The sequence below is a fragment of the Anoplophora glabripennis genome, unplaced genomic scaffold (assembly GCF_000390285.2).
Source record: "Anoplophora glabripennis isolate ALB-LARVAE unplaced genomic scaffold, Agla_2.0 scaffold79, whole genome shotgun sequence".
Lineage (NCBI taxonomy): Eukaryota > Metazoa > Arthropoda > Insecta > Coleoptera > Cerambycidae > Anoplophora > Anoplophora glabripennis.
The window spans coordinates 917964-933542 of NW_019416623.1; the positions used below are offsets into that span (position 1 = coordinate 917964).

The 15579-nt window shown below is 32.6% G+C and overlaps 1 protein-coding gene across 6 annotated transcripts in view; it reads left to right on the forward strand.

Moving 5' to 3' along the window:
• LOC108917168 (ATP-binding cassette sub-family A member 5) overlaps nucleotides 1-15579 on the forward strand; it is a 257109-nt gene that overhangs the window by 173066 nt on the left and 68464 nt on the right. For 4 of the 6 annotated variants that reach the window (XM_018723650.1, XM_018723651.1, XM_018723648.1 and 1 more), the window contains exon 2: nucleotides 3099-3238. In XM_018723650.1, coding sequence (XP_018579166.1) covers nucleotides 3140-3238 — 99 coding nt within the window. In that variant the 5' untranslated portion in view covers nucleotides 3099-3139. Of the gene's footprint in view, nucleotides 1-2590; nucleotides 2695-3098; nucleotides 3239-15579 lie in introns of those variants that run through there. The other 2 variants (XM_018723649.1, XM_018723653.1) reach the window with 2 other exon arrangements.

Sequence of the window (15579 nt, forward strand, 5' to 3'; positions counted from 1 at the left end):
TATGACCTCGAATTCGTGATCTGTAGAGTTCGGGACTCGGTCGGATGATCATAACCGTTGCGTCAGCTTTTCGCTGCAGCGCATCGTACGAAACCGGTAATAACGGAGTTATTGGCCTCGCCTTTGCTTCCTGTATAAGTGTTTGAATATTCTAAAAATGTCGAACGCACCAAGGGATAAAAAAGGACCTTTCGCTGATAAAGTACGAAAATTTATTTATTTTTATTTATACCTACCTGTTTATTTATTTGTTTACGATGAACATGCCTATGACTAGCCGACGAAAACCCCGAACACTAGTGATCAGCGACCCCGAAAACGACCGTAAGTATACCAAATTTGGCGCGAATGTGTTCTTTTGTGGCCTATCTTGGATCCGCCATGTTGAATTTTGCAAAATTATCTGACCTTAATTGACCCGTTTTTTTTTGAGGTTAGAAAAAACATCAATTCTGACCGCAGATTCACGTTCAGCGAGGTCTTAATCATATAAATCAACATTTGAATATAGGAAAGAAAATTTCTATTTTTCCTAGCAATTTTTCGTGAATTTTTGCTATTTTTGACCTGTTTTTTTAAGGTTAGGAAATTCCTGTGATATGATAGCTCAATTCTGACACCGGTTTTGGAGACAAAAATACTACGAATAACATATGTCGCATGAAATACACACAACTTTGTTTGTGTGTAATCATCAAACTTCATCAGCGGTTCTGGAACAAGAACTTAATCTTCAAATTGTAGTGTAATTTTGTTGATACGTTTGAGAGAACACACTGTAAATTTTAATTTTGAATAGAATTTTCAACAATGCGCACTTTGGTGTTCAGAGTCCCAGCTATTGTTGAAGCCAGGGTCAACAATGCTTTAGTTTAAACGTTGAATTGTCACTTTAGGAGATAGGTTAATAGGACCTGTTGTATTATCTAACAAATTAAACGATCCTGCACATCTGCACTTTGTGTAATGTGTTACCACCACTACTTGAAGACGTGCCACTGAATGTCAAGCGTGGTTTGTGGTTTATGCACGATGATGCGCCTCATTTCTTATTAAGGGTTCGGATGTACCTAAATGAAACTTACGTGTATGGTGGCCATTGAACCAAATGGCCACCTAGATCACCAGACCTAACTGGCTGGACTTCTTTACTTGATATTATCTTAAAAGTTTGGCGTATGCGGGGCCAATTAAGAATTCCAACAGCGAATGGAAGAATACAATTATTATAGCAGAACTTGGGATGTTTGAGGGGACGCATAATTATAATAAAAGAAAATGATGTAGAGCTGTATTGACACGCAAGGAAGATGGTCTAAACACCTCCTTGTTATAATGTTTTTTTATAAATGTTAAACTTCCCAATTTCAGATGCTATTCGTTTTCTTTTTAGTTCTTAACACATTGTTTTGCAATATTTTGCTTAACTTTGTTTCTTAATTGACTAAATATTGAGTAAAAAAATCACTCTAGATATACAGATGGAATGACGGGAATAATAAACGACCATAGTGGTACAGCCTTTCCGAAGTCAGTTGAACATGTATAAAAACTCCGAGCAATAAAATTTAATGAGTTTCATAGGCGTGAAACAATTTTATTATATTGATGGTAAATTTCGTATTTTTCCGTTTCAAAAGGTCTCCAAAATGCCATGTTGTAATAATATTAGTAAACAAAATATCCCTCTTATTTCTCCCTTTCGCAATTATAATATGAATGATTAATAGAAGGTGCCTATAATAAATTAAAAGTACCTGAATCACATCAAATTCTGCATTGCTGCACTGCACTGTTAGGCCATTTGTCGACAAATAAATTTATGGCCAGGTCGCCCAGTGCGGCTGTGTTTGTGCCGCGTTTGCACGCGCGCTCATTTTTCGACTGGGCGACAAGACCTGTATATGGGTATGGCTAAATAAATATGGGAACAATTTTCAAATATTTCAATGCCGAGTTGCTGCGTCGGCGAACGAACCTGGTACATACTGCCAACCTCATGGCTCTTCAATTAACATCGGAAAGACTGTAAAGCTAGTGTTTTTTTTTTGAAGTGTAGTGTGAAGAGGGAACAATAAAACAAATCCCAACTCTAAAAATTGAAAATTTAAATTTTTATTGAAAAGACGCTGTCATTTACCATAAAGAAAGAATTACTCCGTAATTAGTTAAAAACTAAACAAAATATTTTTCTAGGCCTACATAGAATTTACTTAGATTATTAGAATGTAATAGTATTCAATATTTCTACTTAAAAACCTCGTCCAGAACCGTGTAAAAGGGCAAAGGAATTATTGTATCTACACCCACCGCCATAGCTTCTAGGAAAACCCGGCGCCGGACGGCGTCGGCGTCACGTTTTCCAACCCCCTTTTCAGTCTAATTCACCCCTCACTATGTCATCCACCCTTTGAAACCACTTAATACGTTCATTTTTCAAACGCCGATGAAAACCTTAGTGTTTCAGTAAGACTCACTACATCCAGTGAACGTTATGGGCATTAGATAGTGAACATTGTCCTTTGCGTGGCTTACTCAGGCAAGTCAATTCGGTGGTCGGCGTATTTTCAATATGGCGGAAGCGTATATCGGAAAATAGCGGGCACAGGGAGTCGAATATTTCATTTTCTTTTCGCCTCATCAGGAATTAGCATTAGTTTGAGTTGTTAACGCTTCTGTTCTTAGGATATATTGGTGAGTAAAAGTTTACCGCTGAGGCGGTTTTTGTTGCGTGATGTTGATAATTGATTTATACTAATTTTACTGCTTGTTAATATACCTACGTAATATAATTCCCTTTTCTAAAAATAAACCGTACACCGAATAATATCAATTGATTGCGTCTCTTTCGTTGGGTTTTAATTTGATTTTTAAGCGGTGAATTCTCAGCGCGTGTCAAATCCTAAAATATATCGGAGTCAGATGTGTCATCAAAATTAATTAAAAGAAGGTAAACACTTCCCTTTCCTATAGGAAAACATTAGGGGACGGCCGTAAAATGGTATTGCCCGCTAAATACACTGACACACTTTGGACAGACACCAATTTATCAATTTTAAAATACACACTGAAACATTTAGCTTTATGTATTGTTCCAGAAATGTTGCAAACTAGATAAGGGGACCGAAGTCGAGGAACAATGGGCGAAAAACAACATTCCATATACTTCTCTCAGCTGAAAGCTATGCTGAAGAGGAATATCCTGTTAAAGAAACGAGAAAAACGAAAAACTACTGCGGTAAGTGAAGTGAAAGTCAATTTGTACGGTAACGCACATGGCACCCCTATCGATTTTATTTTTTATTTCTCCGCACTCGCTAATTAAACTAACTACCTGTACATATTTTTAATATGCCCGCCCCTGGGTCGGCTTTTGTTCAGATCCTATTTGTATCGATTTATGATTGCTTGTAGGAATTGAATATAAATATGTATAAATTTGTGTAACTATAGACAGTTGGTCAACTGCGACTTGAAATATTTATTTGCGTTGTTTGGAATTTTATTTAAACCCACTAACATTAATAGTGAGAGAAGGTACTTCCAGTTTAAATGATTCCTTTTTACCAGGTCACTTTTTAGCGGAAGGATTAATGAAATCGAAAGTCTCTGTTAATTTTAACATTAACATGTTTATACAGGGTGAGTCAGTTTTTTGTAGACAAACTTTAACAGGAGATAGAACACATGTTTTTAAAAAGAAAAGTTCCTGTATACCTATGTCGTAGAAGGCTTCGTTTCCGAGATACAGGGTGTTGAATATATTTTTTTTCTCGAATTTTCACTATAATTTATAAACGAATGCTTAGATTTTTTTCATGTTTGGGAGATAATGTCTATTAATTAAGTGGCATAAAACAAGCGATAAGAATGTTCAAAAACTTGCACAGTGGCGGAGTGGAGGGGGTGCTCAACCTCTTTCTTAGACAGAACTTCTACGCCAATGACTATTTTAAAAAAAAACTGTTATTTTCATTATCTACATACAGTTTAACAAAAATAATGTCCCTTCTTCCGTTTCGAAATTCCTGTGCGTTTAAGAGTTATTTTGATTTTTAGAGTTTGATGTGGTACTAAATTAAATAATTTATTTATTATCAATTATCTGTTAAATATTTAATTCTATTAACGAAACCTACCTAAATATGGTTTTTTAAGGATTCTAAAAGCCGAAATCTCATATTCTTTATCTCTTTCCAATGTAGTCAAAATAAATATTTGTTATATCAAGCTATACTCAAATACAAGACTTTTATAAGTTGAAATCTGTTACATTACATACATACAATACATTATTGTGCAGTTGTCAAAAAGTTTTAAGAAGTTGTTACTTAAATATTGTTCTAAATTCAAAAAATTTCTCCATAAACATTAACATCAATTTTTTTTTTTGTAATTTAGTTGCAGTACATTAGTACGCAGCACATAATAAATAAGGATTGTTAAAATTAGTGTACCTACTAAACAGATTTCAATTTATAAAAGTCTTGTATTTGAGTATGGCTTGATATAACAAATATTTATTTTAACTACATTGGAAAGAGATAAAGAATATGAGATTTCGGCTTTTTAGAATCCTTAATAAACCATATTTAGGTAGGTTTCGTTAATACAATTAAATATTTAGCCGATAATTGATAATAAATAAATTAATTTAGTACCACATCAAACACTAAAAATCAAAATAACTCGGAAACGCACAGGAATTTCGAAACAGAAGAAGTGACATTATTTTTGTTAAACTGTATGTAGATAATGAAAATAACAGTTTTTTAAAAGAATATTCATTGGCGTAGTTGTTCTGTTTAAGAAAGGGGTTGAGCACCCCCTCCACTCCGCCACTGTGCAAGTTTTTGAACATTCTTACTGCTTGTTTTATGCCCCTTAATCAATAGGCATTATCCCCCAAATATGAAAAAAATCTAAGAATTCATTTATAAGTTATAATGAAAATTCGAGAACAAAAAAATTATATTCAACACCCTGTATCTCAGAAATGAAGCCTTCTACGACATAAGTTTATAGGAACTTTTCTTTTTAAAAACATGTGTTCTATCTCCTGTTAAAGTTTGTCTACAAAAAACTGACTCACCCTGTAGTTCTGTTGTGAAGGTCAAAAATTGTTGCGTGTATGTATTTGAATGTATATCAGCATACAGGGTGTCCGAAATAGTTGAATACCTTGTTACATTTTGTAAGAAAATTTCATATAGGTAATTTTTTCTAAAAAACGGCCTTAATTAGAAAACTGCATTTTGGCAGGGATGTAATACTAACAAAGCATTGACGATTTTCTTCCCCCATGTCTCTTTAATGCAAATCTGCCCCAGCATTAACCAGAATGGTCGCAGAGGATCGACGGAAACAGTGTTCTGTGTATTTATCTGCCTTTGGCAAATTTAAAAATTTTGCTACAATTTGAGGCATTTAACCAAACTGATGTATTCCTTGCCTGCAATCTCCCCCATTTTAATATTTAAAGAAAAAGCGGCAACTTTCACAATTTACTGGGCGGCATGGAACATATTTTCTATACAGTGGCGTATAAATTTCGTTTATCACAAATGATCTCGGTCTTTTCATTTTATTATCCGGTATTTTAATCAAAAGCTTTGATCATAAATCATCTATAACATTCAAATTTAGTCTATAAAATTCATCACAGTGACATGTACCGGCAACACCAAATATTAAGGTAACCTAAAAGGAAAATCTAATATCAAGATATTTTAAAATTTTCTTGTCTTAACATAGGTACCTTATTTATTAAGTATACAGGCGTTACAAGTTCGCTTCTCACTACAGGGATGTCGGAAACGGTAAGAGATATGAAGCAGCTTAAATGGGGGCAAAGTTGAGTAATCAGGAGACCAACTTTATGTCTCTAAAAAATCGAGGCTAACATGATTAGTTTTCGAAATATTTGAAAAAAAAAAAACGAAATTTTGGAAATTCGTTCCTGTTTCATTTCAGCCTTATTTGAGGTGATATTGAAAAAAGAAGAACACTTTCTCATGGGCACTGTTTGCCCTCTATCGAATGGCATAATCAATTTTTATATGTAACGTTTCGTCTCTCTAGGACCATCATTAACTTCATTTTTTTAAATACGACCCTGGAAATTTTATTACATTTTTTTGGGGGTCATGAAGGCTTGCAAAAAATGTAATAAAATTTCTAGGGTCATATTTAAAAAAATGAAGTTGATGATGGTCCTGGAGGGACGAAACGTTACATACAAAAATTGATTATGCCATTCGATAGAGGGCAAAAAGTGGCCATGAGAAAGTGTTCTTCTTTTTTCAATATCACCTCAAATAAGGCTTAAATTAAACAAAAACGGATTTCCAAAATTTCGTTTTTTTTTTCAAATATTTAGAAAACTAATCATGTTAGCCTTGATTTTTTAGAGGCATAATGTTGTTCACCTGATTATGCAACTTTGCCCCTATTTAAGCTACTCTGTTTCCGAGATACCTGTAGTGAAAAGCGAATTTGTAACAGTCTGTATACAGGGTGTCCCGGAAATGGTGGGCAATCTCTTGGATATGGATAGATAATGAGAAAATAATGTCACAAGTTTATGTAAAATTTTTCCCTCCGGGCTCACCCTGTAAAGTTATTAGCTCTTGAAGTTGAGAATTAAAAATGGTTTTTTTGCTGTAACTTTTGTATTTTTCAATAAATTTTGAAAATTATTTGGCTGGTTCTATAATTTTTGAAGCTGCTTTGGATGATAATATGAAATCCTCGATAATAATTATGGGGGCCCGGGGGCAAAGCACCCCCCACCAAAATTTCTAGAAAAAAAATGTTTGTTCCACTATACCCCAAATTTTCCATAGTTTTATAAAAATTTATGGTATTTTACGTAAAAAAGGTATACTTGTTGAATATCCATAAAATAGATATTTTTTGAGATAAACCCGTTTAAAGAGGAGGGTACCATTTACTTTGAGACATTTTATTTAATTGAAACAGATTCAATACGTTCGAAAGTTTTGCGATCCGGAATCCTTCTATTAGGATAAGAATGCTGATAAAATCTTCTTGCTGCCGAAGCAAGAAGATTTTATCAGCATATCTCCATATTTTATAACAAATTATGAGTTATGAGATGAGTCTTTGATTTTGAACTACGTATTTGACAAGTTTGACAATTTAATTGCCTTTGGCATACTCTGACATGTCAAAGCCAACCACGATTAAATCTGTGTTTCAATTAAATAAAATGTCTCAAATTAAATGGTACCTTATATACCTGGTATATTTTATGGATATTCAACAAGTATACTTTTTTATGTAAAATACCATAAATTTTCATATTATCATCCGAAGCAGCTTCAAAAATTATAGATCCAGCCAAAAAATTTTCAAAATTTATTTAAAAATACAAAAGTTACAGCAAAAAAACCATTTTTAATTCTCGACTTCAAGAGTTAATAACTCTACAGGGTGAGTTCGGAGGAAAAAATTGTATATGAACTTGTGACATTATTTTCTCATTATCTATCCATATCCGAGAGATTGCCCACCATTTCTGGGACACCCTGTATATTATTACATTTAGCTTTGTCGTCCGGGAATGTACTGCTTTTACTACTAGGTACACGATATACTATTTTGTTATTATAACTAGTGCAATCGGTTTTACGATGAAAATATTGAGAATAATAATTGGATCCATTAAAAAAGCTATAAATATTTTCAATTTTCAACTTCGAATATTTCAGAAACACAATAGTTTAGGAAGTATTTTAAGTGTGTTCCAATTTAAGCAAACTGTATATTAGACTGCAATGGTCGATTTAACTTTTTTTTTGTTATGTAATACTTGAAGGGATCTACTTTTCTGTAGCAATTTTTTCCCCATGGCCCATTCTGTTTGAAAAAGGAAAGAACGAGGTTGATAGCATATCCAATTTCTACGCATCTTGAATGCCAAATAATTCCGTTTCGATGGCATGCCTTATGAAAATTACCATTTCTATCTAATAAACGATAATTTTTGAAAGCCGAGTATAGTTATTTATACTGCAATTTTTGTTATTTTTTATTGCTTACCAACAATAAATTATACCATGTTCGATGTGTTTCAAATCATAAAATAAAAAATCAAAACTGCAAAACATACATTTTACTTATTAAATTCGGCGGCTTCTCTGCATGATTGATTACACAGGAACAAAAAAAATCTCCAAACCCAAGAGACTCACATATCATTTCCGAAAGAATTGAATTTCGGAGAAAAGTGAAATTTTGGGTGAAAACTATCCCAGAAAACTGATCAAAACTGATTTTTCCTAAATTTTATCCAAATATATAATTTCCCTAGTATTTTGAGGAGTTGAGATACGATTCCATTGGAGAAATTTACCTCTGACCTCGATATTTCTCAGAAAATACAAAATTACTGTTTTTTTAATTACCTGAAAATTAAAAAAGTAATTACTTTTTAAATTTTAATTTAAGGTGGCCATATCCTTGGCCGATAAATATTCAAATTTCTGGCGTTTTTAGGTACCAAAATCTTGAAAAATAAAACGTGTAGAACAAAAGTAAGCCCAACAATCAAAATCCTTGTTCTGTTTATTCAGTTACTATTTAAATTTACTCAAATAAAATAATAACTTAAAAAAAGCGTTTGTAAAATATGCGTTTGCTGTTATCCTAACCCCACATTTTAAGAATTATTTTCGAATACTTATAAGCAAAAATAAACATTTTTATATGTAGGACTAAGCAAGTATATGTTGTAAGAATATTCACATGTGGAGTTATATATAAAAAAGTTGGTATTTTCTTAAATTTCAGTACCTAAAACCTTTTTTTGATCGTTTGATCGTTTTTTGCACCTGTTTATTCGTTTTACAGCGGCGTCTTTGAAAATACACAGATGTCATGACTTAACATTCCCGTTATTTGATAAGCTTCAAATTATTCAGTTATTAAATTACTTAAATTATTTGTCTTTGTGGAAAACACTATTTCAAGAATATGGCGTCCTTAACTAATTTAGGAAAAAATCAGTTTTAACCAGATTTCGCTTAAATAGTGGATTTACTGAAAAATATCGAGGTCATGAGTCAATTTCACTAATGGTATAGTATTCAGCGCCTCAAAATACCACGAAATTAATATATTTGGACAAAATTTAAGAAAAAATAGGAGCATTAAAAAATATATATAATTTATTAGAAGTATTAATTTCCATATCAAACATTTCCTTAAAAAATTTAATAGTACAATGTTATTTTTCGGAGAGTATGTTGTGAAATTAAATGAAAAAGACTTTTCTTACAGAAACGTAGGTTCTACATATAAAAAAAACTTGAAAATTGGATAATGTAGTCGGTCTAAACGTGGTGGAGCTTGCTCAAAATTGGAATACACTGTATAACTTTCTCTAATAGCGGTGGAAGCACCCCTAGGATTGCTTAAGAAAAGATTGTGAAATAGAAATATTGTATAATAATTCCACAGAGTGTTTACATGCCTACTTGAAGAGGATATTCGAAGAGTAAATAAATCGAGAATTCGATTGGCAGAAGTATTTTTGCTTACAGAATAAATATTTTGACTTACTAAAACAATACATTTTTGGAACCGCTGACATCGATAGTTTTCGGCTCTGTTTACAAGTGTTTAGGCAAATCGCTGTACACAAACCGAACAAACTGTCCCTTCGCAAAAAAAAACATTTAAAAGTGAGAATCTGGAAAAGTAAATGACTTAACATAATACAAAACTAAAGGTCCAACTAATGGAATTAAAATTGAACTAACAATTTTTCTGTTTACCACAAAAAGCGGGACCAAAAAGCAGACGCCGCGGTATCTACAGCCACAACTGTTCACCTCTTTTTATGTATGAGCTTCCCAATAATTTTGATTATTATTAATTTTAAGTGCCGTTTTGTAGTTTTAAAGGTTTTGATTAGTATTATTAAGTAATCCTCTTCGATGTTGGAAATACGAGTATAGCAATATGTACTATTCACGTTTTTTGTGTGGAACTGGTTCGTATAAACAATTATATAAATTCTAAAATTTGCTATATGCGTACAGTATTACTTGTGGAACTGTAAGAATGAAATAGAAACTATCTGCTCCCTTTGTTCGATTTGTGACGTATGGCACTGTTTACCCCATTGTTCGAACCCCTCTCTTCCTTATAGCTGCCATATTTCGTGCCTTAGATATTCATCTCTATTCGAAATGTAATGCGAGACCTTCACAAAAACAATATGTATCACGTAAAGGGACTAATACGTTGTAAATTCAATCAGGAACCGATTTGCTTCGAAATTGGGGAATGTTGTTTCGATTTTACAACCTACGGAGTGTTCAAATTACTTATTAAAACTTCACTTATGCTTAAGCGATTTTTTTTTAATTATTTGGGATTAATAATCTGTCACTTCTAGTAAGTACAACTTCCTAAAATGATATAGGTATACAGTCTGTTTTATTATCGAGCTATAACTCGGTTACCCATTTTTGGACACCCAGTAAAGTATATTTTTCTTTTCGTCATACTGTAGATGAGTGGTGACGTCATCGATATTTTTTTTAAATGGGATTGTATAAATTTTTTTGCATGCTTTTTTATTCTCTTTCCAACCTTTTACTGAATTAATTGATATACTCTAGGATTATTATGAATGTACAAAAACAGTGTAGCGACTTTATATTTATATCGATAACGTTATCCTAATAGAATGTTTCCTATCAAAAGAAAGTTTAATAAACTTGAAGCAAAGCTAAGTTAAGATATAAGAAAAATGTATATATTATTATGTAACAATAACTTAGTAATATTAATAAACAAAAAATTGTATAATTCAATATTAAATGCAAACAAAAAATGTAAAACGTATTGTGAAATATAAAAGTACTGTTCAAACTGTTGTCCATTTCGTTCGATATATAATTTGTATCTTCGAATTACACTTCTAACTGCATATAATTTAACGTTATGTGGAATGTTATTTATTGCGGTACTAAGTTATTAAACTCTTAAAATATCACGGTGTATAAAATAAGTGACTTTTCTCAAAGTAGGCTTATGTCAAAACTTATTGATGGATGTCTCATAAACCACGCATACATTCTTAGTAATATTTTAAACTAATTACGAAGTTCTAACAAGAGTACATTATATTTAGAAAATAAAATTGTACATTATAAATTGGAGCCCGAAAGGTAAAAATGTTTAAAATGTAATAGGAATCCAGCATAACTAGAGCCCTCTCTGAAATATCAAAAAATAATTAGACCAGCGTATTTGGCATCTTCAAAATATTTCGCACCGTTTGGAAATTTTCGTAAAAATTCTATTTAAAAAAATTTATTTTGTCGCTCTGTATCTCGAAAACAAGAGGAGATAGACATATAGTTCATAAGACAAACAATTCTTTTGCTTTGTCGTACTATCTCACCCCGTTTATTTACGGGAGGTCTCTCTGAAACACCCTGTATAACTTAAATCATACATGTCATTAAACTTATTGTAATGTTTTGGACTAATTTATAGTGTCCCAAGCACTGTATACTTGACTAAATTCTCCTATTGAGACAGCAGTTAGAAAGCTTTAACGTGGTAGAAATATGATACCGACCATTTGGTCCATTTTATTGATGAAACCGCAAATACAGAGGTAGGCGGCGGTTCTGAACAAACCAAATTAAATTTATTTTGTTTGATTCTCTTGTTACTTGTTTACTGCTGAAATCATTTTTGACTGTGACTGTGACTGAGCAAATAAACAATTATTTGCACATCTCTTAAATATTTTTCTAAACAAAAGTTTTATCCGGAAGATGCCAAGCGAAAACGTTACAAAATCATCAAATGGTGAGAAATAATTTATTTTAGGGGCAGGTTTTCTTTATTAATAATATTTGAGGATACAACTAAAATATTTGCTACTTATTACTTATTTTAAATGGAATACATTTGTTTAGTATATTTTTAAGATCTAATCATTTTTTAACGTAAGAATGTCTATTTTCTATTTATACTCATAGCATGGAAATGAGTCTTTTTTATAATTTTTTTAACAAAATTTTTCTGTAAAGGATATTCATATCATATCAAAATCAAAATCTAATATTCACTAATATAATTTTTAAAAGATCACTTTCTGTGTTTTCCTATATATATTTTTGGTCTATTAATATTTATTAATTTCATACAAAAGGAAGCTACCTGATAAAATAATCCCAAGTAAAATGTGTAAAAAGCAAAAAACATACTGTTTTTACTTGTTATCTTTGTCGAAAATAATGTTGGAAAATATTTCTTTGAATAATTACATTATTTAACTGTTTATTTGACATAGATTAATACCTTTACAATAAAGTAAAAATTCTTTAATATATTGAGTGTTCCACTTGAAAAATTAAAAATCAACTGAACGTATAGTTTTTCCGAAGTCAATTGAAGAACCTATAATTTCAAAGTATTTACCAGGCTCGGTCGCTAAGCAGCAACTCGGCATTGAAATATTTGAAAAACTTGTTCCCATATTTATTTAGCCATACCCATATATAGGTCTGGTCGAACTAAACGTGGAGGTGGTTGCAATGTATACGACCAGTTGAAGAATGCGAGCGCGGCCAAAGTAAAACTAGCACAGTTGTATTGGGCTTCTAGGCAATAAATCACAGCAGGTGACAAGTGGTTCATAAATTGCTCAGCAGTGCAGTGCTGCAGTGCGGAATTTGGTGTGAATAGTCAATTTTAATTTATTATAGGCACCTTCTATCAATCATTCATATTACAATTGCGAAAGGGAGAAATAAGAGGGATATTTTGTTTACTAACATTATCACAACATGGCATTTTGGAGACCTTTTGAAACGGAACAAAACAAAATTTACCACCAATATAATAAAATTGTTTGAGGACATAAATAATTAAAATATGTTGTTGGCCAAATGAACAAATAATAGAAATTTTCTATACATTATATACAAGTTATTATAATTTTTTACCTTTAGCAGAAAACCTTTTTAGGGACGCCTATGAAACTCATTAAATTTTATTATCAGACGTTTTTTTTGCATATTCAACTGACTTCGGAAGGACTATACTTTTAAAATTGTTAAGTAAATGAAGAATGTTTAAACACCTTATATATAAGAGGCATATCCATAAAGAGTACTTTGATACTCTGTAGTATTCGATAAAGTTGACAACATTGCATTCAACGCCCAAATTTTGATAGCAGAATGCGCCCTCATTTGTCTAGGTCAGTTGAGAACTGTTGTTGTAGTGATGTGTTGAAAAAATGAATGCGCTATTCAGCCAACGTCACAAAGCTACTCTTGAATTCATTTGTTTGGAAAATCATCAACCAACCTGCTCACAGCCCTGACCTGGCACTTTCTGACTTTCATCTTTTCTTTTCTCTGAAGGTGTTTATGGGCGGAAAAAGTTTTCTATCGACGATGTGATCCACATTGCGGTGAAACAATGTAAAAAAAGCTAAATCTTATTGTGAATAACTTTTCTAAATAAAATTAATTGATATCTTATATGAAAAAGAGTCTTTAAATACACTGATATTTTTTGTGCTTCGACAAGGTCTACTTAATTTCTCATTAATGAAAATATGCTACAAATTACCTTTTAGTCATAATAAATCGTTTCTTAATGTGCCAAAATTGTATCTTAAACGTTTTTTATTATTTACCTACGGTTAAGATGATCTGGTGCACCCGTACATATTAAATGCTCGAAAAGCACATTCATTATGAACAGAACACAACAGACCAATTTTCCAATTTCCTTCGGTCCATGGGACCTTGGCCTGCCAACAACCAAATTCCCCGACGAGTGATCATCCTTTGATCCAATTATCAATGGATTCTTTTACATAACATTGTGGTCGGCTGCCTGAATATGTGAATTCCTATATATTCTTTTAAGATTTTCTTGTGTGCAAACAGAAACAGCTGATACCAAAAAGCCTCCTGTAGCTCGTAAAGAACGCCCGCTTTTTGTAAGCCAGGGTAACCCCCAAAAATTTTACCCTTCGTAATTTCTGAATGGATTTATTCAAGATGTTGGCTCCTTGCAGCCAAATATCTTTCATTTTATGATGAAGAGAAGTAGGTCGACTTTGGACAGATTTATCCATAGCCCCTGGCCCACAGTCCAATTCTCTATTAAACCCCAGTGAGTAAGCTCATAATAACACCCGTGGTTTCCCAGGGATAAATACGCCAAGATCATCCGCGTAGACCTGTGTGAATATTTCCCCCTCATTGAAACCTCGCATAACAGATAGGAGAAGATACCCCTTCTGCGACCTACACCCATTCTAACCGTGATCTGATCTACTCCGAGTGATATAAATTTAACGGAAAGATAACATAGCCTCTATCCACCTGACTACGATGGAATTCAGCCACTCTCTGGATGGAGTCATTAGATATGTTATCAAATGCTTCAACTATATCCATGAAGGTCCTTATAGCGATTTCCGTTTGGCTGATACTTTTTTCTTTTATTACTATTCAATGCAATGCAAGTTCTGTAGATTTACCTGATTGTTAGGTGTGCCGTAAGCTGTGGAGTAGCAATGTTAAACGTTTGGCGTATGGAGAACGGTTTGACGTATTTCAAGTTCTGCAACAGTGAATAGAAGAAGAACCCAATCTGGGATATTTGAGAGAGGACGTAATTCAATTTCGCAATGGCATACAAGAAAGAGTTTGTCATGTGCATACTATTAAGAAGGGTTCTGAAATCACATATTGCATTTTCTTAAAAATGATACCTATTATTAAGTAGATGTACATAAGACTATCTTTCCTTTGTAACAAACCCAGCTTTTTCAGAAAATGCTACTATTTCTGTGAAAATTTCAGGGTCGTAAAAGTACTACTGAAAAATACATGACGATATTCCTGAATTTCTTCCCCTGAATGATCTATTTTATTTATCATTGCCACATTCAAATCGTGCAAATAGTAAAAACATATTTTCCATTTCCAGTCATATGTTCATGTGGACCCTGGTTATTTCTTTTTGGAGTCCATATTACTTTATTTTTTTTTTATGTAATTTTAAAACTCCGTATTCCCTTTTTTTCTGCGCGTACTTTTCTCGGAATCGATCCAGTCGGTTCCCGTAGGGATAGGCGTTTATATCCTGTTGATATGGAACTGTATTTGTTTTTAGCGGGTAGGCATATCGTAACATGTATTACATTAGTATATAAATAGTCCGCTGGGATAGATAATACCTAGAAAGTGTCACTGGATTTGATAAATAGAATCTAATACCAGCATTCTACATTGATGATTACAAAGCCGGCATGGGCGCGGTTATATGCTTTGTTGTGTTCACAAAATATCTGGGAGTGTTAATAGATTTATGATTGCGTTTCCAAAGCTAAGAATCGAGACCGAGATTCCAGACCTAAAAATCGACAAATCTAGAGCTTTGCTTTTATTACTCGGAATAGTTTCTCCACTAGTTTGCCGTGCTATATAAAATGTGACGCTTTTTCTTTATTACAGTCATTAATTGCTTATATTTTACCCAACTCGTAATTAGTAACTCATT